Source organism: Oryzias latipes, chromosome 19 (genome assembly GCF_002234675.1).
Source record: "Oryzias latipes chromosome 19, ASM223467v1".
NCBI classification, from domain to species: domain Eukaryota; kingdom Metazoa; phylum Chordata; class Actinopteri; order Beloniformes; family Adrianichthyidae; genus Oryzias; species Oryzias latipes.
Genome location: NC_019877.2, coordinates 18,888,279 through 18,911,345, shown reverse-complemented (window position 1 = coordinate 18,911,345; position 23,067 = coordinate 18,888,279). Strand labels below are relative to the sequence as shown.

General features: G+C 39.0%; 1 protein-coding gene across 1 annotated transcript in view; it reads right to left on the bottom strand.

Moving 5' to 3' along the window:
• tbkbp1 (TBK1 binding protein 1) overlaps positions 1–23,067 on the bottom strand; it is an 84,625-nt gene that overhangs the window by 11,193 nt on the left and 50,365 nt on the right. Inside the window, exons 3-7 of the mRNA XM_011488385.3 lie at positions 15,110–15,235; positions 8,916–9,020; positions 5,754–5,901; positions 2,954–3,156; positions 2,191–2,252 (exon numbers count right to left, since the gene is read on the bottom strand). Of these exons, the coding sequence (XP_011486687.1) occupies positions 2,191–2,252; positions 2,954–3,156; positions 5,754–5,901; positions 8,916–9,020; positions 15,110–15,235 (644 nt within the window). The remainder of the gene's footprint in view (positions 1–2,190; positions 2,253–2,953; positions 3,157–5,753; positions 5,902–8,915; positions 9,021–15,109; positions 15,236–23,067) is intronic.

Sequence of the window (23,067 nt, the reverse complement as noted above, 5' to 3'; positions counted from 1 at the left end):
TGCCTTAATGTAAGCTGCTGTGTGCACCTACTGTAAGGTGTGCACTGCAGTGCGTAGGAGGGGTGTGATTTTGCCAATGCAGCAACGATGAAAGGTTAGTGCAAGTGGATTGATCAGGTATATGTGCATGAGTATGTGGGCGATGGACGTGGGCCGGAACATGACCTGCGACTGATGTTAGAAAGACAGAGCCGTCACTTTCATCGGCCTTCGGTTGTTGCATGTTCTCTGTTTGTCGTCAGAGTAATATGTTAACAAATGTAAACAAAACTGGGGTAAAGCTGGCATTTGGATGTCTGCTGATTTGCATCATGTTAGTGGTGTTAAAAAAAAGGCATATTAAAAGAATTGCAGAAGCTGAAAGTTAGAACCGGCGGATCTCAGTGGGGACTTTTCACACTCTGCACTTGGTACCCAACGAACTTCTGCATTTTGTGTCACACACTTTTCAACTGAACACACAAAGGTGTTAAACAGTTTTCTCAGCAAGCCATCACCAAAGTAATGCTTTAGTTTTACACACAAGAAACACAGATAGATACAAGACACAGCTAAAGTCTGTGATGCCTCTAGCTAAGGTTCAAGAAGATCGAGAAAGTCACGTTTCTTTACATTTTTTTACAAGAAACTCCACTTTAGCATCTGTGTTTTATTGGAAACTCTGCTCACTTTCTGGGTTGAGCACAGATTAGTCAGACACTTTGGTGCAGGTGTCATTGGATCCAATCCTGCAGCAGCGCAGGTTGTGCTTGATGAATGTTACTAATGATGCACATGAAAGTCTCTTTCAGCTTTCATTGTATTTAAAGTACAAAAATTATCAGTTTTCTTGCACAAAAATGTTACGATTTCATGTTACATTTATGAAGCTTGAGTCTTTAGCAACATATTTAGTATGACCAGGTAAACAAGTGTAAATGTGTTGTGTTTTGGATCACATTTCAGTCTGAGCTCTTTACACTAAATGGCCTAATTACAAGAAAAAGCTCCAGGAGGCATAGTGGGAGTACCGTGAGTGATATTATTGAGTAAAACCAAAAGGTGACCAAGGTCTGGAAAAAGCAGTAGGTTTCCACCACACACTGACTAAAATCTAAAAGACTCAGACTCTGGTCTGTGCCGCACAGTTTACTTTCTGTTTGCTCCCCATCGAAACACCTCTGGGGTTTCGTTGTGTGGGATTTTGTAGTTGCCCAACCTGCTGTGGTTCTTTTTTTCTCTTTCTTTTTTAGCTATGCCTAAAACCTCGTAAACATCAGACAGCTGGAGAAAATTGGCATCCTGATCAAGAAAACATTTCACTCTCATTGGCAGAAACTGACACAAGTAGAAACAAGTTAAAAAAATCATCTTCAGTGATTCAGTTCTTTAATTGAAACTTTTTGAAAATCATGTTTATACATTCTTTAGTTCTTATGATGTCCTAAAACATGATGGCATGAGGAAATGAACAGTGAGAAGGGATTCTTTGCATCCACACTGCCCCCTGCTGGTCAAGGTGAGTTCCTGCCAACTCTTTTTGAATGGTGGAAGTTTTCGTCTATATCCAAATTTATATTTAAATAGCAACGAAAAAAAGTAAATTACATCATGTACCGTCATAGCACATAAAAATTCATTTAACAATAAATATCTATAAGAGCAATCAGCTGTTTTTCCCCTCTTTTTTTCATTTTGTAGATTAAACCTTACATTCCACTACAAAACAATTTATTGAAGTGTATTCTGTTTGCTGAATGTTTGGTTTTGGGATAATAATATATAAGAAACTATTGTAAAAAATAGAATCCTGCAAAACAAGTTGTTTTGTTAAATATTTTTGGAGCAGAATACGGTGGTCAGTGTGGTCATTTTCTGTCTCAAACATACATTTTTTACTCTTCAGGTGAGAGAAGAAATAATATGAACACCTTTACATATATACTTTCATTCTATTAGCTTCCCGCTCTGTTCAAGCTTCAACTAACTCTTTAATCCAGTGATGAAGAGGCTTCTAATTATGCTTTCCAATGGAGCCTGTGAAGGATGGTCTGACCGCATCATGCAGTCAGACCTGTCAGGCACAAATATGCAGACTTCTTCTCGCTGAAACAGTTTCACCATCCCACATTTCCAGAGCTCCTGCCGACCATCCATCTCCATTTTCATTTCCCCCGGCCCACTGCCCGCGAACATGCCGGGGTCACTTACTGCTCATCTCCCACCTTCTTTATCCACTCCATATCACACTGCTTGCATGGAGAATTCATTTCCTGTCGAAGTAGAGCATGAAATTAGATTAGCATGCAGGTGCAAGTGCTATATTGGAAGAAAATCTGACAGCCACGGGCTACACAAATACAACATTTTAAAAGGAACAATAAGGGCAAATAGTGACGAGATGCATCTCTGAGTTGTTTTTTTAAAACATAAATGACAAATTTTCCATACATATTTGCAATAAAAAAGGTAGCGTTTTGTAAGTGTGCTGTCTTCCTGAGGGGGGTCCTACCCACTGTGACCCACTCTTCTCATGGGATGGTGTCACTGCAGTGGGACCTCCTAGGTGTGGCTGGTTGTTTTGATCAGGGGGTTTCTAATGGTAGCGTGCTCTGTGATCATAATTAGGTCAGTTGCTGGCGTGGACGGATCCCCATAATAGCATTTTCTCACATTAGCACAAAGCAGGTTTTCACTTCAGTTTCTGTTTCTATTTCTACTTTATACTCCATTCATACTTTGAATTTTTTTCATTTTATGTTTCATTATGTCAGGTGTTGGGGGTCAAAAGGTTTAAAGGCATCTTGTGTATTTTATAATTTTTGTTTATAAGTGTAAAACACTTTGCATTATTGTTGTGTGAAAAGTGCTTTATGGATAAAGTTTGATTTGACAAGATAAAGTCGGGTACTGCATCACAAGTCATTTCTTGTCCTGCAGTGTTCAATGCAGACTTAGAGCAGTCAACACTGACCCTCTCTCGCTGGCTGCTCTGTAGCTCTCTCATCTCGTCTTTCAGCCTCTCGCACTCCGCCTTAAGCTCCTCCTCCCGCTGACACGCCCCCTGGGCTTCGTGCCGTGCCCCTTCCAGCTCAGCCTCCAGGCGCTGGAGCTTAAGGTCGGAGAGGGCGTCCAGGCTGCGGGAGCTCTGAAGGGTCAGAGCTGGACAGTCCAACACTGTGAGGGGAAAAAACCTGGAGTCAGGGGAGAAAGGAGGAGCAGCAGGAAGGCATAAAACCACCGTGCTCCCACAGCTGATGTACAGCAGATGAACATAAAAGAGATTGGTTCTTCCAAGGCCAGTGTTTTGTTCAGTTGGTACCTGAGTAATTTGATCTGTGTGGGCATGCGGCTCACACATTCTTTGAGCTGCAGAAGAAGCTGCACAGCAACATCATATTTGATCTGCGCTCCCTCTGCCTCCTCACCAGGCGCTCGCATGAGCTGTCGCAGGTGCAAACACACTGCCTACAGACAGCACTACACCATTTTAACACCTTTTCCTTCATTCATGCAGAACACTACAATAAATCAAACCTTTTTAGCCTCACATGGTAAAGGACAAATAAAAGCCTCGAACCTGATTTACTGGACAGTCGCTGTCTGTGCAAAACCCTACCTCCTCCATATCGCAGTAAATCATCAGCATCTTTTGAGGTGGTGACACATTTTCTTCCATGCTTCAGCCACCCACTTTAATGCCAAGGGTACTGTTTAGCATCTCTTTAGAGCAGCTGAAGTTCACAGAACCTCTTCAGAACCCATCCAGTTGACTAACTGCGGGCTTTGGCTAAAATCTGCAGCTTCCCCAAAATGATCCTCATTCAAAATTTAAATCTATTCATCATTCACAGGTTTTTCTCCCATTTTTGGCATTTGCTAACACTGGCCAATAGCAGCAGAGATCATTTAGTGGTGCAGATGGAAGCAACAGGATGAATAATACAGATCGGCACTGCCTCAGAATGTTTTTGAGGCCAGAATGATTGAATTTCCACCAAAGCACTTGTAAAATTGATGGGACTCCTCTCTGTTGACTAGAACAAATGAACAAAGTGTCCACACTGATTTTCCAAATCAGGCCAAGGCCTCTAAAAATGCTTTTTCAGATACATTTTGGAATAAATGTCTTAAAAAAAATACACCTTTAAAATGTTAACCCATAATTAAATTCTTCAATTCATGATATGCACTGACACTTATTGCTTTGAAACATTCTACAAACATACAGTGGCGAAAACAAGTTTTTGATCCCTTGCTGATTTTACAGGTTTTCCCATTTAAATTAATTGACAGTCTGTGATTCTAATGGTATGTTCATTTGAACAGTAAAATATAGTAAATCCCAATTACAATGTAGAAATCGACTTTAATAGATTAATGTATTTCATTGAGGAAAATAAATATGTGAACGCTCTTGCCATGAAGATTTAGTACTTTGTGGTAAAACCCTTATCAGCACCACAGAGGTCAGACGTTTCTTTCAGCTGATGGTCAAGTTTCTGCACATATCAGGAGGAATTCTGGTCCACTCTTCTTTGCATATGACTTCTAAATCATTCAGATTTGTTGGCTGTTGCTAAGCAACCCTGAGCTTCTCTATTGGTTTTCTATAGGATTGAGGTCCAGAGACTGACTGGGCCACTCCAGGACCTTGATTTGCTTCTTCTTCAGCCATTACTTGGTTGTCTTGAATGTTTGTTTTGGGTCATTTCCCTGTTGGAAGATCCATCCATGACCCATTTTTTGAGCCTCCTAGTAAAGGGAAGGAGGTTCTCACTCTGGATTTGATGGGACATGGCTCCACCCGTCCTGAATTATCTCTGTGCAGAAACCCCCTCCCTCCCTAAACATAATGTTTCCCCCTCCATGCCTGACAGTGGGGATGATGTTCTTGTGGTCATAGGCAGCATTTCTCTTCTTCCAACATGACAGGTTGAGTTGATACCAAAGAGCTCAGTTTTGGTCTCATCTGAACGTGGCTATTTTCAGGCGGCACATGTGTCTTCTTAAGCAGGGGGACTTTTCCAGCTCTGCAGGATGGTAAACCATTGAGGCGTAAATTATCACCAATGGTTTCCTTTGTGACTGTGGTTCCAGCTGCTTTGAGATCATCAACTAACTCCTGCTGTGTTATTTTAGGCTGATTTCTCACTGTCCTCTTGATCATGGAAACACCACCAGGTCAGATGTGGTTTGGAGGCCCAGACCTAACGGTGCATTGATGGTCATGTTGCAGCAACAGTTGTCAACTTAATCCTCAGCTTTTTCTTGATTGTTTTGTAGTCTATAATGGTCTTGAGCATGTCTACAATCTTCTCCCCAAAATCCACTGAAAGCTCTTTAGCCTTTCCATATTGAGTCTGGTCTCATAATGATGGACTGATTCTGTGGACAGTTGTCTGTCCTGCAGGTGATTAGTTCAAAGAGGTGTCTTCAGTTCAGACAGGTTGATTAGGAGAGTTTAACCAGAACTCTTAATGGTTACTAGGGGGTCAAATACTTGCCAATAAATGTATACAAATACTTTAAAGTTGATTTCTTGATTTCCCCTGTGATTTTCTATCTCTCACTGTTAGAATGAATCTACCATTAAGATGACAGACTGTCAGTTTCTTTTTAAGTGGGCAAACCTACAAAATCAGTAAAAGATCAAATACTTGTTTCCTCCACTGTAGATATAAGAGTCCTGATTTGATCATTGCACTCATGTGGGACTCCACCCACGTGTGATGTACAAATGCAAGCACTAAGTCCTTGTAAGCATGACTCACAGTGTGCGTCCGGACCAGCGTGGAGCTGCAGATACTGCATGTCCTTGTTGTGCATCTGTATGTTGAGCTTCTGCAGGGAATTGTCCCTCTGTCTAAGAGCTGATTCCAGGTTAAGGATGCGCTCAACATGCTTCTCCACCAAGCTGGTCTGCAACGAGACAGAAGAAAAGCTTAATTTAGCAATGTGCACTTATTTAAACAGAGAAAACTACAAGTCAGATTTCATTGTCTTATGTTAGAACTGACATTAAATGCCGTTCTGTCATGTCTTTTACAGCCATAACTGATAACTCTATCAAAAAAACGGATCAAATTCAAACATGAAAAGGGCAGCTCATGTGAGAACAGTAAAGCAGTACTGTCAGGTTAGAGGTTTTATGCAAGAAGAAATAATGAGAGATATCAAACTGTTCAAGCATCAAATAGGCATGTTTAGACATAATTGTATCTCTTGGTAACATTTCTCCTACAGCAGCAGCTCGTAAAAATGACTCACTCAAAGAAAAACAAGGAGAAACAATTTGTTAAGAAGATGATTTGTGTAACGGACTGTTTCAGAGATTAAATAGATTTTAAAGGCTAGATGAGATCTAATCTGGCAATTTTTTAACTCTGTGTAAAAAGTTTGATTTGGTTTTTATTTACTTCACCAACAATTCTAAGAAACATGAAAAGAAGTCAGAGTGGCATATTGTTTATAAAACTTGCTGTTTTTAATTGACTTCCCAGGAAAGGTTAAAAGGTTAAAGGTCGATGAGGCCCAGTGGGCAGATGATGCCAGACTGGGGATGGCATCTTCTGCTTCGGGCGGTGCTGACACTGCTCCAACACTTAGAAGGTAGCAGCTCCAGCATTTTTAGCGAACTTCATCTTCTGACAACTGACAGCATGAGGCTGCTGAAGCTCTCGGAGTGATGGATTTCACTCACAAGAGGGTTTGTCACCATGGAAGGGAAAACCATGTTTATCATTTGTCTGTTTAGAAGCAGAGCTGAACCTGTTCTTATGAAACCACATGTTTTTAAAAACTATGAGCAAACTTAAGTAAACAAACATATTTGTCCAAACTAGTAATGTATTTATACTCTGAAAAGAAGTCTCTGTTTTTTTTTTGATTGCCTTACAATAAAGAAGCTTAGCCTTACCAGGATAAATATTCTTGCCTCTCTTTTGCTTAGTAAGGTTCTCGTGCATTTTCATTTCTCTGTGATGAAACTATCAAAGTAAACTATCAATTGGTTTTATGCACCTACTGTTAAATTTTTCATTTTCAAAGATCTACTTTGATGAAAATTGTATTTTTGGTACTTTTAACATGTGCTTGCGGTATTTTTCTGATAATGGAGGACATATATTAAGAAATTTAAGCACAAATTTGTTTTTCTAAGAATTCTTTTTATTTAAATCGTTGTGTCTCATGAGGAGATCTAAAAATGCCATTTAATAAAGCTTGTAGCTGTGTCGGAAGTGCTACAGTTGGACGATGCGTCCACATGTACATGTTTGTTTTCCTCGTCTGAGCTGCAATTGCTCACCATTTTAGGTGCATCAGTAATGTTAGATTAGGGATGTAAGAAGCTGTTACCGTAAAATCCGGACTACAAAGCGCACCCGATTACAAGCCGCACCCACCCATTTTCGCGTGTTCAGTTATTTTTAAACATACATAAGCTGCGTCGTTTCCCATGAGTCTTAGGGGCTAAAGGCGGGGCCAACGCCCGGCTGGCCTCACTGTTGTACGTGTTTAAGAATGAGCAATAGCAGCAGTGGATGGGGGGGCGAAAAGGAACAGCTCTCCTTCCGCTTGTGTCGCGGCAGCATTATGGTACTAACAGGACTGGTTAAAAAAACACACAGCAGTAAAATAATGCAGCGGCGACTGAAAAGCGCGCGCCTCAGCGCGGCACGTGCGTCAGAAGTTTCCTTTCACAACAAACACTGTAGCTCCGCGGACGCCTCTGAGCTCCGCGCTCGCCCCGCGCGCCCCCCTTCTATCTTCTCCGACACATCTGGCCAGGGCGGCTCCAGGGAGGAGCAAATCGTGTCTGTGCAGAGCAATCGGACTTAAAACTGTACGTTTTGTGGATGAAGGGCGGATGCGTTGTTACGTGTGGGAGCCATCAGACTGCCATCGGCCCCGCAGCTCTATGTGAACGAGCAGCAGCCAGGAGAACATGTCTCTAGCTCACACGGAGGCTGTGAGCTTTTCAATGCAAAATTCCGGTCAGTCCTTAGAAACCGTTAAAACGACCACGTGGATTTGTGTTTCCAGTCGTGTCCCGACAAAATAAAGGCTGATGTTATTCCCACATGCGCTGTTCTCTCCGTCACGCAGCTGACCGACTTTTCCAAACCCGTTGGTGATGGTGGATTTTTTCACGCAGCTTTTAACGATTGCTTTTAACTTGAAAGCTTCATCATATTGTAGCGGCGATCACGTGCACGTTGGGTCTAATGGCATCAAAGGATTCTGGGATGCGGCCGGGCATGCGTGTTTCTTTTTGTTGAACCATGACTGAAGTGTCTAAAACCTGAAGTGAGGTCCATGCTGTTTGGCTACTTAGTTTGCTGAAAAACAAATGACTCGTGCTTAGTGTTAGATAAAAAATTCAAACTATTCACTGAGTCCGAATGTACATACATGGCGGCCGCCAATTAAATCCGTAAATTAGCCGCGTCACTGAATAAGCCGCAGCGCTGTGAGCGCAGGAAAAAAGTAGCGGCTTATAGTCCGGGAATTCCGGTAGTTAGCGAGGGAGAATTTCAACAGATAGATGACCATACTCCAAGAGGGCGATTCTAAAGAATTACTGCTGCTCTGCGGAAACAATGTCCTAGAAAACGATATTGGCTTTTAATTTAGCTAAAAACGTCATAATTATATTTAAAAGACCACTGGAAACGCTTTCTAAAGTAGACCAAAAGATGATAGGAGTGCAAATGTTAGGACTTTTTTATCAGCAAAACAAGATAAATAAAATCCTGTCGAGTTGAAAAAAATGGTTTTCTTACAGGTATGAGATGTGTTTGGGTTAGACCAGTGTCATGTCTTTTGAACAATGTATAGGATTGTGATAATGCTTTGTGTAAGACACAAATAAAACACATATTTTATCCAGAAACAACTGAAAAAAATGAGTGAAGTTGTTCATTTTCCCTGACCATCTTGTCCAGGTCTCTCTGGAGGTTGTTCTTCTCCAAGTGAATTTTCTCATAAGCCTTTATGACGTCCCCCAGCTGCTCCTCTCTGTCATTTCTCTTCTGCAGCTGAAATGACACAAACACAAACAACTGAAACGAGCAAAAAAAATCAAGCTCCACCTTTTACAGTCTCCCTCTATTCGTCAGCTTTTCATCTTTGGCAAAAAAGAAAAGAAGTAATCAAATGTGACCCAAATAAAATCAGTTCATAAGCAGAAAGGACAAAGACACTGAGATTCAGCAGAAGCACAACATGTGTGTAAAAAAAAGAAAAGTCTTGATTTAATATGAACAGTGTCTTCTTACAGTGGCCTGTAATGACAAAAAGCTAAAGGTCACATTTGTTAAAAAAAAATATTCTAAAGTGAGGACATTCGTGAGAGAACTTGAAAATGTGTGGTCACTTCAGACAATACACACAAAGAAAATGCAGAGAGTGGGAACATCTGCAAGGGAGTGTGATAGACAGTGACAGCAAGGACAAAGAGGTATATCAGTGCTGCGTGATGAAGGGCTGAGGTTTATTCAGCGTGTCTATGGAAACATACGGCTGCAGAAAAATGGCACCATGATGTGGACTGCGAGCTGACAGCACTGTGAGGGAGGAGAACACAAAGCCTCCAGAGATACCACTCTTTTATAAAAGGACATCCATTTTTTGTTGTAATTATCACTCCATAAGGTTTAACTTTTAGACCGCAAGCTGTAGGTGGTTGTTGTGTTAAGGAGTTCACTTCACAAAACAACCTGTGAATTACAGTGTGAATGTTTTTGTTGCAGCAGATGTATTAAAAATATATGAACATAGGAGTAACAGCCAGTTAGATTGCGTGAATGGAAAAATGATTGCTTTGTTTTTCTGAGAAAAGCTAAAGCGGTTCGCTGTGACTAAGCTGCAGAGAAAAAGAGGGCTACATATTAAAACACAAACATACATTTATAGCATAAGTCTTAAATCAGGGTTTTAGTTTTGCATGTTTCTGATTTATAAAAAAAAACAAAATGTAACCAACATTTGAACCAGCAACCATAAAGCAGCCACACTGACTGGTGGATTCAAACTGTACTGGTGTCCCTCCTGCTAATGATAAACTATCATTAGCAGGAGGGACACCAGTACAGTTTGAATCCATCGTCGGTATATTTTCCAGCTTCATGGGGATTCTCTTGTCAGGAATTTCCTCTTGGATCAGGATACCTAAAACAAAGCTACATTTACTTTCAGCAGTTTTTGTGTATTGACGGCAACTGTAGAGGAAAGTCTGCTTCATGTGCCGATATCTGAAATCTGTTGATTTCTGGTTAAAACTTCATCTGATTACACTTTTAACCTATAAGAACCCAGACCCATTTTTTTCTTAAACATAAAATTAAGTGGATTTTGCCACAAACCAAGTGGATCACAGAATCCATTTCTGATATCTTTCTGTTCTACTGCTGTCACCATCATTTCGTCATCATTTATGAACCATGGGCTCTTATTTTAAAGACCCACTCCGATGAAAATGATGTTTTTGCTCTTTTTAACATGTTCTTGTGGCATTTTTCTGATAATGGAGGACATATATGAAGAATAGTAAGCTTTAAATTGCATTTGTGAGTATTTTTTTTAATTCAAATTGTTATGAATCAAGAGCAGACGAAAAAAATGTAATTTGAAAAACATCGTATTTTTTGTGACGTAGAAAAACCATTCATTAGCTCCCTGCTCTGCTTTATTCTGATACATCCACTTGTAGACAAATAGATCCATCTACGTCTCATCTGAGCTGACATCTGGCTCAAAACTTCACAGCTGGACAGCGCCAATAGTGCTTTCCATTTTTGTTGCCCCACTAGTGTTAGGTTGGAGGTGTTCTTGAATTTGTCCTTAACTATATAGCGCTTAAAAAACCATGTTATCATGGCATTTGCGGGGCAAAATCATATATGAATATTCTATTACTGGTTATTTTATATGGTGCCTGGCCCTTAGATTCAAAGAAATACTAGCACCAAGGGGTGATGACATATTATAAAGTGGCAACAGTGGGTCCCACCCTATAGCTCTGGGTTCTCTCACTCAATCTGTTAAATCTACTGTCACAAACTTAGGAGTGAAGATGGACAATGGTTTTAATTTGGACAAGCAGATCAGTTCAGTGGTAAAATCCAGCTTCTTTCAGTAAAGGAAGCTCGCTAAAGTCAAATCGTTTTTATCAAGAAAGCACTTTGAGACACTAATCCACGCCTTTGTTATAACTCGGCTAGGTTACTGTAACTCTCTTTACTTTGGTGCCCCTCACTCATCCTTGTCCCGTCTCCAGCTGGTGCAGAATGCTGCTGCACGCTTGTTATCTGGAACGTGGAAGAGAGGGCATATCACACCAGTTCTGGCTTCTCTCCACTGGCTGCCTGTCCATTTTAGAGTTGGTTTTAAAGTTCTTTTATTTGTTTTTAGGTCTTTCAATGGTCTGGCTCCGCCCTACCTCTCTGAGCTGCTACAGCTGCATTCCCATTCCCGCTCACTTAGATCAGCTGACCAGCTGCTCCTGGATGTGCCAAGGACACGGCGGACAGAGCATTTGCCGTTGCTGGCCCCAGCTTGTGGAATGCACTCCCTATGCAGGTTAGGCAGGCCCGTTCATTGAATGATTTTAAATCCAAGTTAAAAACTTACTTTTTCTCCCTGCCTTTAAACTCAGTGTGAGGTGATGTTTTTATTGGTTTTATTGATTTTTATTTAATTTACTGATTTTATGCTGTTTGTTGTTTTGTTTTTATTCTGCGTTGTTAAGCACTTTGGTCAGCTTCTGCTGTTTTAAAATCGCTTTATAAATAAAGTTGACTTGACTTGACTTGACTATAAATGTAAGTCAGTCTCATTTTACTCCAATGCAAAATGTTTTATCTTTAAAAAATAAAAGTTTCCAGCATGGTAATTTTATATAGTATTTTCATTTTTTTGGTTGTTTTATTTTAATACTATTATTTTAAAATTTTAAAATCTCTCAGTATAACAGGGATTTATCTTGAGACCTGGCATCCACATACAAGGAAATCACATTGTGGATTTTATTTACACTGTAGATAATTCTGATTACGTGGGGCCCTGTGAGTAAAAAAATAAAAAAAGCGTATCAAACAAGAGCTCGGACTCAAGAGGTTGAAGTCAAATGTGACAGATTTCTATTTTTGTAACTTAGAATCCCTTACCCTTTCTATTCAGTTCTCCTGCTATACTAGTCTTTTTCTCCAATTTACTTAAGTGAAATGAAGGCTTTTCTCCTGGATGGTAAATTTGTCATAGTGTTTTATCATGGTTGAACTTCCACAGTTTGTTACATGGTTACTTGGTGTATGTAAGCAAAACAATCTCTAGAAATACACATCTATTGGTTTAGCTCAAACTCAGCAAGAGCTTCTCTTGATAGTCAACGTTTCTCCAACAACTTCTCCTTTTTGGTAAAAATTTTCAGAGAACACATGCAAAAAGCTGGAGAAGCCATGTTTGGTCATTTCTACTAAAAGTTCATCTATTTTAAATAATAATTCTATTATAGAGGATAGAACATTTTGAAGATTGTTTTCTTGTTGTTTGATTTTAGCATCTAAGGTTTAAAGAGACACTAGTCTTTCATACAGTGTAAGGAATCTTTTAATCCTGGTGTATTCTTCATCCCAAACATTGCTTATTTGATTATTAACAAGATGTTTCATCCAATAAACTTGAAAATAAAGTTCCCTTCCTCAATAAGTACTAACTGGATGCCAAACTTTGCATTTGTTTAGCTGATCAAGGGAAGTTCTAACCTATGCATCATTTGTGAAATTCCACACAACAAACTGCTAAAACGAGGGTTTGCAGCCACCCCCACCACCCCCAATCTCAAGTAAAAAGAGTCACAACATGATGCTGTATAACAGAATGTTCTTGTGCTTCTCTCTGCCCGTTTTCCCCTCTGACTTCATCCTGATTTAGCTTCTTTGTTTGGTTACTGCGGCTCTGATAAATATAAACGACTGGCAAAGCTATAATGAAGCACAATCATCTTCAGAATGATCTATGGTGTAATACACCATTGGACGCAAATGCTGAGGCTCCAGAGAGTCATTATTTCTCTGTAAACAAAGTAGGGTGAATGGTTTAATATGTAATAATGAACGTTCCAGTGATTCCATCCATCAGCAACTTTCCAGCACACAAAGGCAACAGAGGATGTAAAGAAAAAAACTATAAAGAAAAAGAAAGGTCTTCTTTAATTTATGCAAATTACCAGCTTTAGCCCCATTTTTTCCAATATTTTTACAGAGGGATAGTAGAGTTTTGGCTACTACTTGGCAATATGTTTTTATACATTTTTATACTAGTTTTTTATGACTGACTTACTTTTTGAATTTAGCTTCAACAACAAAAATGAGAAATTTTTCTGCACCATTCTTTTAGATGTATCTTTGATTACTTGTTGCTAGTTTATCTTCTTCCTGTGGAATATATAAATATTGACATAAAACAAAATAAATATAATATAAATTTCACATAAGACAAGTTTAACATGAATGACAGGAGTAACTGCATCATTTTGCCTAAAATTAAGAATGGACCTCAGGCTTGTGAGTCTTATGCTACATTCCCACCATTGTTGTGCATTTATTCTAATGTACAAAAGACTTAGGCTATGTCAGAATTCCCACCTTAATCCCTAACTACTAAAAAACTATATAGTGCGAGACTATGTAGTGCCCTGGATTTTAAAAGCATTTTGGACACAATGCTGACTACTTTTCTCTTTAAACTGCAACTGTGACTTCACAGATTTCACAACGAGAAAATCGTATTGATATGAGCATTTTGCGATGACTATTTAGGAATCCACTGAGTTCTGAAGATGAAAACGTTGCTGGTTTATTAAAAAAATACATTTCAATAGATTTTTTTGCAAAATGCAATGCATTATGGTCTACATTCGGCAGTCTAGAGAGCATCGACGCACACTGGTTTTTCGCAGAGACTCTGGGAAGTTTCTAGAGGACTCAATTTTGGAACTGTAGATATGGACAGCACTACAAAATGGCGAACGCACTTTGCACTATGCAGAGATTAGTGAAGGAATTCAGACACAGCCCTAGCACAAACCGTAATTATAAAGTTCTCCTTCACCATTGCTTTTCACTCGGTTGGCACTCCCATGTGTTCACAAGGATGCTACTCATATGCTGCTACCAAATCCGACTTCCTGATTGGTCAAAGTTCAGCTGTCTGTTGTAGGGTCCGCATGAAAGGCCCACTGAAGTTACCATGTGTGTTCAGTGAGTCTCCTCATGCTTCATAACTCTCAGCACCAGGTGTTCAGATGCGTTAATACCAAACATGATTCGTGCATCAGAGGCGTCTGGTTTCAATGTCCAATCAATGTACAGATGCCATTATTTGTCCTGCTGTGCTATTTGAGCGTCGGGTACAGCTCCTCCCACACATGTCTGGAGAATCTAGTAGTTTATAAGCATTAAGCAGTAAAATTTGATGCACGTAGAAAGAGAGGCATCCAATGCAAACTTGTCGTGTGAATTGCGTTTGGTGTGTAGCTTAAGACCCCTTTATCACATTTACAGCACGACTTGTATCTCCATTGATGCTCACAATTCGCATTTCCTGGCTCTGTGTCATGTTTTCCACTATGCTGCAGCTCCACCATAGTCGTCTCATTTGCTAAAACCTTTATTCTCTCAGGTCAAGGGATTATTACTGAACAAATAAGAACTAAAGCAGTTTAGTTCAGTTTTTGCCAAAAAAGAAATTATAATCATTACCTTCATTATTGTTCTCTAAAGTTGTTCACTCATTAAGGTTTAGTTGAATTTAAAGTCTAACTATGCATGAAAGTCTCATGTGGCATTGATTCTTGAACACTTTCTGCAAAACCATTCAGACAAATTTTCCCAGAGAGCAACTTAATTGGTTTTTGACATGACTCCATTCAGTGGAGTTGACCTCAATTTAAATTTAACTCAATTAATTCACCTGAGGGAAGGGATTTCTGCAGATTAAAATCTCTCAAATAAGATTTAAGAAGCAATACATGATTTATTTTTACACTTTATAGAAAACAAGATGTGTAAGTGAATTTATATTTTTATGATTAGGGCTGTTATGTTAGGTTTTAGTTTGTTCTTACCTCATGGGTCAGGACGTTCACCCTCTGCTGCAGGTTGCCATTTTCAGACTGCAACAATACCGTCTCCTTACTCTCAAAGGAGCAGTATGAGTTTGTGTCCTCACCAAACTCGTTGATCATTGGAAACTGCAAGAGGAAGACATATGACACAAATCATTCATTAAAAAGGAGGACCAACACTGCACCAATAACATTTCTGGTCTAGCTAAAGGCATTAAAGGGAATTTTCCGTGATTTTAGAGTAAAGTCTTTTACGCCAGTTTAGATATGATATAATAAAAAGATTACTTAATAATAAAAAAAGAAAAGAAAAAGATTGACTCCTTATTACAGTTCAAAGGATAACAAAATCTTGAGTTCACTGTCCTATAACTAGCTAAAAGTTTATGGCACCAAGTATTAAAACTTAAGTTTTTCCCACTTTTAACTAAAACTGAACATTTTAAGTCAGTTAATATTTGATACCGTTCAAAAATTCTAATTCATAAGGTGGAAACTATTTCCAGAAACAACAATGGCCAAGCATAGAGCCTTGTGGGACTCCACAAACTGTACAGATTGCTAAGTAAAATATGTATGACTGACACAATGTTTTCAAAAAACACAACTTTGTTTAAATAATGAATGAAATAACCTTGAGGTACATTTTTTTCACCATGCCTTGCAGTATGTGGTCTAGCAATGCCAGGCCATTGTTTTAATGTATGTCTAATATATTTCTATCCCCAACTCATTTTGGGTCATAGAACATCTTAAATCTGGAATTATGAACCTTGATTGTGAGATATTATGACACTGACCAGAGATTGGACTCTCATTTGTGAGACACCAACAAAACAAACCTGCCTTAAAAAAATTAGATATTTAAAATTGCACATTCATCCAATGTTCATGCAGTATACTATCACTTTTCCCAAATCTTTTTCCAAAATAGTCTAGATAATATGTCACCTGACATGTTGCAGCAAGTTTTGACATATGAATTTATCTACCACAATATCAAACCGAAAGACTTTTTGGCCCAGTTCCTTTCTGTTTAATTTTCCCTGCTTATTATCTGTAGGTGCTTGATAACCTATATTACAACTAAACATATTTTGAATCATAACCTTTTTATCGTATCCTGAATTACCTTACCTTGCACCTTATGCAGTTCGGTATCTTTTATTTGCCTTTAAAAATATATTGTACTACTGCAACTAAAAAGAGACTAATTTAAAACTGAAGCTAATATAGGAATATTAAAATGTTTGTAAAAAGAATTGCAGCTGTTTTATTACTATTTTAGCAGCAATGTTAGTATTTTTAGTTGTAATGGAAAAGTCAGATTGATGATATAATTCTGTCATTAACATAACAACTCTGCTGTTTATTTCCTGAACTTGCTTTGATGTGGAGCTATTGCATCTCTGATGGAGTGTCGGATTATAGACATCAAGAAACCCATTTTGCGATTTAGCACGGCGCTTCTTGAATTAGCCGTAAACATGTGCAGTTCTCTCCTTGGGCCTGAGCATGCAGACTGTTGCGAACCCTGTTACTGGAGAGAAAGTGCATGTGTTCAAAGCTACACATAGCATTTCCAGCTCCACTGTCACAGCAGCTGCTTTTAGGACTCCTGTGCTCGCTGTGGAGAACGCCTGCAGCTTCATTTTCCCCTCCTAAAAGATTTAAACACATTTGGTTCTTTACTGCTTTAATGAGCAGCGTTTTAATAAGTCTCATTATTCAAGGTGAAATAATTACACACTTTTACTACTGAATGGAAGCAACATTTGGCAAAACCCTAATATTAACATCTCCTCTGTCATTAGGTTTGAAGTAGAACCAACATGAAGGAAGTTGGAGTAGAAATTAACAGAAGTTTAAATGAAAATAATTTTTTAAAAGAAATTTCATTGAATAAACCCAAGAACTAAAAACTCTGAATTATGAGTGAATCTAAACATCTCCAAAAGGGAGAAAACAAAACCTTGAGGATCTGTGCAGGAGCAGATAAAATCCCGAACTTTAAAACATTAAAGAAGTAATTAACTTAAACACAAACAGCAATGGTTGAAAAAAATCATGAATTGATCTGAAGGAAAAATCGGGACTAGAGTAACAATCCAGACACAATAAAAACTCAGGATCCTCTAGAACACAAAGAGAAAAAAACAGCACACAGGTCCAAACTATAAGCAGTTTTGAGTATTTTTACTTCTTTTAACATTTCTTTTAAGCATTCTTTGAACTGCATAACAGAAAACGGACTTTCTGGAGTCTGAAACAAAACAACAATGTCCAAATTTCTGATTATTTCATATTTAAGTTAAATAAAACATATACTTTCAGTTTAAAAGGAGTATTGGGGGTCTACAAATGCAAGATTAAAATATGAATCAGTGCTTCATTGTCTCTTTATTTAATAGGATTAATTTACATAAATAAAAATGTATTCAGACAGTAACATGTGTTTGATTATTATGGTAATGCTAATTTCTATGTGTAGTTCCTCAAAAAGGACATGAGACATTGGATAGACATGAAACACTCACAAAATGCAGTACTGCTTGTGGTTCCTAGAATTTGTAAAAGTGCAGTTGGTAGAGCCTTTAGCCACCAAGACCCTGTCATATGGAATCAGCTACCAGCTCATGTAAGAGAGGCCGACACAGTTTCTGCATTTAAAGTTAGGCTTAAAACATTGCCACACTGGCAATTAAAATAAGAGAATATTTAACTTACTGGAAACTTGTTTGTATTAAACTTAATAACAATAGCAACAAGTTTTCGTTTGTATCTGGTACTAAAGGTGCTTTTTTTTTTCAAGATGGCGGCATCTTTCCAAGGTCAAAGGTCAACGAAACTTCTGTGGTGTTTGTAGACTCAAGCTGGTGGCCAGTGTGTGAAATTTCGTGAAAATCGCACAAACAAAAATGCTGTTTTCCCATATAGTCGAAAATTGCCAATTCTCAGAGTTTCCCAAAAAGTGGCCGCCAAGCCGTAGGTTGTGTGGCTATCCCATGTTGATTTCAAAACTTCCTTGGGATATCTCCCACGTGTGTGTTTTGGTTTCATAACTGTATGTTGAAATTTTTGTGGGGGGCAATTTTCGGCCCATTCATTTTTTTTACGATATCGCTTGCTGTGATGTCATCATCTCATTTTGTCGAAAATTCATTTTCAATTTATCCTAGATGTGTGCAAATTTTTGCTCAAAGACAGTAAGAAAGAAGACACGTAATAATACTGAAACAAAGCAGAAACAAGTAGAAATAGACATTTTTGCAGTTAGGATTGACTATGCCTTTTGATGCATTTTTTGTTTTACTACATACTGGTCATCGTGTCTTTTTGTGCTTATACCTTTCCTTTGAGTTTTTTTTTGTCATTATTGCGAAAACAATTTGGAGGTTTTTGCGGTAAGGCCGTATGTGTGTTTGTGTATTTTTTGTTGTGCTACACACTGGCCATGTCGTTTTGAGCTCTTTTTCCTTCTTTTGACATCTCTTTTTGGCGTTTCGATAGGTTATTTTAGGGTATGTTGTACCTTTTTTAGCTTTTCTCCATCGTTGCGCAAACAATATGGTCCTTGCTGCTGCCAGGCCATGATTAGTTGTTAGTAGGCTGCTAGAAGTTTGAAGCTGGGGAAAGTATGGTGCACTGGGGTTCTATCCTCTACTTTCATCTACTTCTCTCCTCTATTCTTGTTCATTCATTTGTTTATCATTTAGTTCTCCATGCCTCTGTTTGGTGCAGGGGGATTCATGCATCATCCCTCTGTCCCGCTTCCCTCAGGGGGAGTGGAAGTGATTCCATATTCCAGTTGAGTCGTCCGTGCTCCTGTACTTGGCTGTGGTCCTCACCCCTAGCTCATCTGTGTCCCTGTACCTGACCATGTACCTCTTCTGTGGCTCTTCTCTGCTCCTGCTCCTACACTTGACTCTGGATCTCCTCTGGCTCTTCTCACGCCCCACGCCATCCCCCAACTCCATCTGGATAAAGCCCTTCTGCTGCACTATTTAAACATGTAGTTGTAGAGTTAGATTATCTCTATTTGCCTGTCCGATGTACCTGTTGAACAGGCAACAGGTACATCTCCTGTCAGTCTAGGGGGAGGATCCCTCCTTCATGAGGACGCCCCTGCGGTTTCTTCCCATTTTCCAGAATCCGTTTTTTAGGAGTTTTTCCTTACCGCAAAGGAGGGTCTAAGGGCAGGGATGCCCAGTTTAGTTTAGTTTAGAATTTTCCTATTGAATTTAATGTAGTCATGATCCTTTTTTTATTTTACGTTATCCTACAATTACCGGAACGAAGCCCATTGATATTAGATCACAACAAAAGCCCATCGACAAGACAGTGCATTACAAAGACGTAAAAATATTTTTTACACTTTCTAAACTTGATTCCAGATCAAGCTATTAACTCACAAACACTCCCTTTTTTTTAAAGGCACAACGGTTTAACAAAAGGACTCAAGAAGTTAAACATCATCAAATTTCATTCCATGTAAACCCCAGACAGTATGTGTCATTACAGAGAGTCAGGTTCACTCTTACATGATTCCCACCACAAGGTTTGGCATGATGCCACACATCAGGTTTCTTTTTTTTTCTTCCATTCAAAATCAACTGTATTGATTCTAAGACCAAAATGTCAGACCTTGTGTATTGTCAAGACATACATACAAAAGTATTCACACAAAATTTGTGGCATTATCATAAAAATTAGAAGAAATTATCATAATATGAAAAAAAAAATCATATTTTTTTCACAGGAACATTGGCAGAACACACAAAAAAGACCAAAATAAGCAAAGTTATGAAATCCTACGTGATTTAAGATTTATTGGTATTTTGCACATTATTTACTGGTCGGATCCATATGACCCTGGGGTTGATAAACCTGAGCAAGTGCATTTTAAAAAAGTATCCAGTGCAATGTTTCTCTGAAAAGAAAACCCTGCTTCTCCAGTTCATGCCACCAAAACAGTCCCTTGTTAGAATTTTCAGTAAAATTGCTGCTGCTTCTGTTTCCCACACAGACAGCTCATCACAATGTAATCTCACGAATTCTCCTTTTTAATGTTTTCATTTACATCTAAGGTTCAAGCAAGGTTTTGAGTTTCTTTTAGGAAAATTTAACTATATCCAATTAAAAATATCAAAAGAAAACATGTGATAACTGGGCCTTCCCAAAATGAGTAACTCCCTCAGCTAAACTCCTCTGGAACAGGATCTGGTTTGATGGAAGTCGGTCTCAGATAATATGCTAGATAAACCATTATTCATTTCTCAATTTTACACAATGCAATCATTGGAGGCGAATAGTATACTGTTATCAACAGAAGGTGGAGAGTCTTGCCAAAGGAAACATCAGCATGTTGACCGTCAATGCCAGGAATAGAACCGCCGACTGCCCTGCTGGCTCCTGAGCTACAGTCGGCCCACATGGCAAACATCTGCACCTCCTTCCCAAAGTCAACACCTGCCACACTGGGATTAGGCCTCAAACAAACTTCTGCTTGGGAGTATGTCAACATCAGTTTGGCTGCCTGAAGCTTTTAACATCTGCTCACTAAATGGATGCAAAACCTTTTCCTCTCTTTACATGCCAAACTGCATCTACAGTTATAAAAATGTTCTCTTCTTTTTGTCTGATATAATATATCCAAGCACATGACCAAATACAACTGCATACTGTTATTCACCTTCTAACTCACTGGTAATTCAAAGTAGCTTTAACAACAGCGTGGGGAATAACATTGCTAAAACGTCCTTGTTCGCTAACTTTCCTTTTATTTCCTAAAGCTAGCAGAATGCAAACACCTAAATATGTAACACATTTACCAGGAGTGTCATTTCAAATGTAATCCTCCTTTTCTCCTGATTTCAGGAATCCATTTCCCCCATGAATTGTACATAATTGTGGTTTTTACCTCCCACATTTCCATTCTGCTTTTCATGCATGCCAAACACCCATGTGCCTCCTTTTCCCATATTTTCCTCATTTTTAAGCGTCCCACCCCTCTCCTTTAAGCTTGTTTGCCCTGGCTTCCTTCAGTCTTTCAATCAGCTAATCCACCTGCTGTTATGATGTCTGGGAAACATGTCAAAACTGCAAACAAATAGTTTCTACTGAATTTAGAGTCATATTATCAAAATCAACAAACTCTGATTTTAGGTTGAGATTGAAATCATTGTGAATCAAAAGGTCTTGCCTTTTGCCAGGCTACAGTTATAAATAAGAATATTGTTCTCAATCTGTCTTGCCAGGATAAATAAAGATTAAATCAAAATAAATAAATACATTAGGAGTTCACAAAAAATGCTGTTTGGAAAGTTTGTAGTTGTGACAAAGAAAATACGCTGGGCGTGCCCACAAGCCCCCTGCTCAGCTTTTTTGATGCTTCCACTTGCAGACGACCAGATCTATGTACGTCTTCTCGTCCAAACTGGATCAAAATTGTACGGCTAGGTAACTACAATATCACTCGCCATTTTTGTGGCATCGCTAATGTTAGGTTGGGTTGGGATTGTGAGGGACTGTAAGCTAGCAGGGGGAACCTGTAAACAGATGGATGATGGGAAGAAGAGTGTGGCTTACTTTTCACCACCAGTCCTGCCCACAACTCAGAGGGGAATTTCTAATGAATCTATGTCCTAGAAAATGACCATTGACTATACATGAGAACTGGACCGAGTGACCCCTGGTCCCAAAAAGCCAAAATCCCATAGACTTTTATTAAGAAATAAACAGCTTTTACGCAGTCATTATATTTGCTAAATCTTTTTATTTTGTTCTTGATAATCCTAATTTTTTTTCATGAGATTTTTTCTGATGAGCAAGTTATTCGAGTTATAAACTGATCAATTACATGCCCTAATAAAAGTAGGTAGCCTCCCGTCGAATGTTCGAAGCGTTTGATTAACAGATTCTCCTGAGACTGCTTTCAGTGGAAGGGCTGTGGCCTTTTTATATGCTCACTACTGATTGGAGAGAGTGGTTGCCATAGAAATGTAGACTAAGACCGACATGGACCAATCTGCTTACTGAGGACATCTGGTTCCAACATGGACAAACATATAGTTGGCAAATGAATTGACTTCATTTGATTAGAACTGGATGGAAATCATTTTCTATGGGAGACGTCTCACTCACTCTATCCAGTTCTCTTTATACAGTCAATATAAATGGCAACCCAGCCTGAGCCCGACCAATTAACTTGATTTGCAGGCCCGAGCTCGAAGCTAACCCGAAATTTTAATTTATCCCATAGTATTTTCGGCAGAAAAAAATGCAAGATTTCTTAAGGTTAAATAATCTACAAATTTTTATGATCATGATAAATGCATTTGCACAACGAAATAAGGCTGGAACACAGAATAAGAGGCCAGACAAAGAGAGTGAAAGAGAGATCTTGATGCGCACTCGCTTGATTACGCGGAGAAATACTGCAGCCGCGGCGGTGCGTGTTTGCCTTTTCAGTTCCCCTGTCTTAAGTTTATCCTTTACTTCTTGCTGCTCCATATCGGGGATACCTAAACAAAATAGATGCAGACTTGCGGAGGGAAGATTACATTCACGATACGTGCGCAAAGGGTGCCCTGGCTCTGCGTCTGTGCTTCCTGTTTAGTAGTAGTTATATAACAATTACCTTGCAGCGCCTTCTGTGTTTTAACCAAATTATTTATTTATAACAAGTATTCCTTAGTTTAGTATCCACACATCGTTTTAGTATACATTTTTATAAACATATATCTATTTAAAAAGTCAGTGAGAGAGAAGCCCGGCCCGACCCGAACTCAATGATTGTCATTTTAGTCCCCGACCCGGGTCTGTCTGTCTGTCTGTCTGTCTGTCTGTCTGTCTGTCTGTCTGTCTGTCTGTCTGTCTGTCTGTCTGTCTGTCTGTCTGTCTGTCTGTCTGTCTATCTATCTACCTACGGTATATCCACACACACACTGGAGGATTTT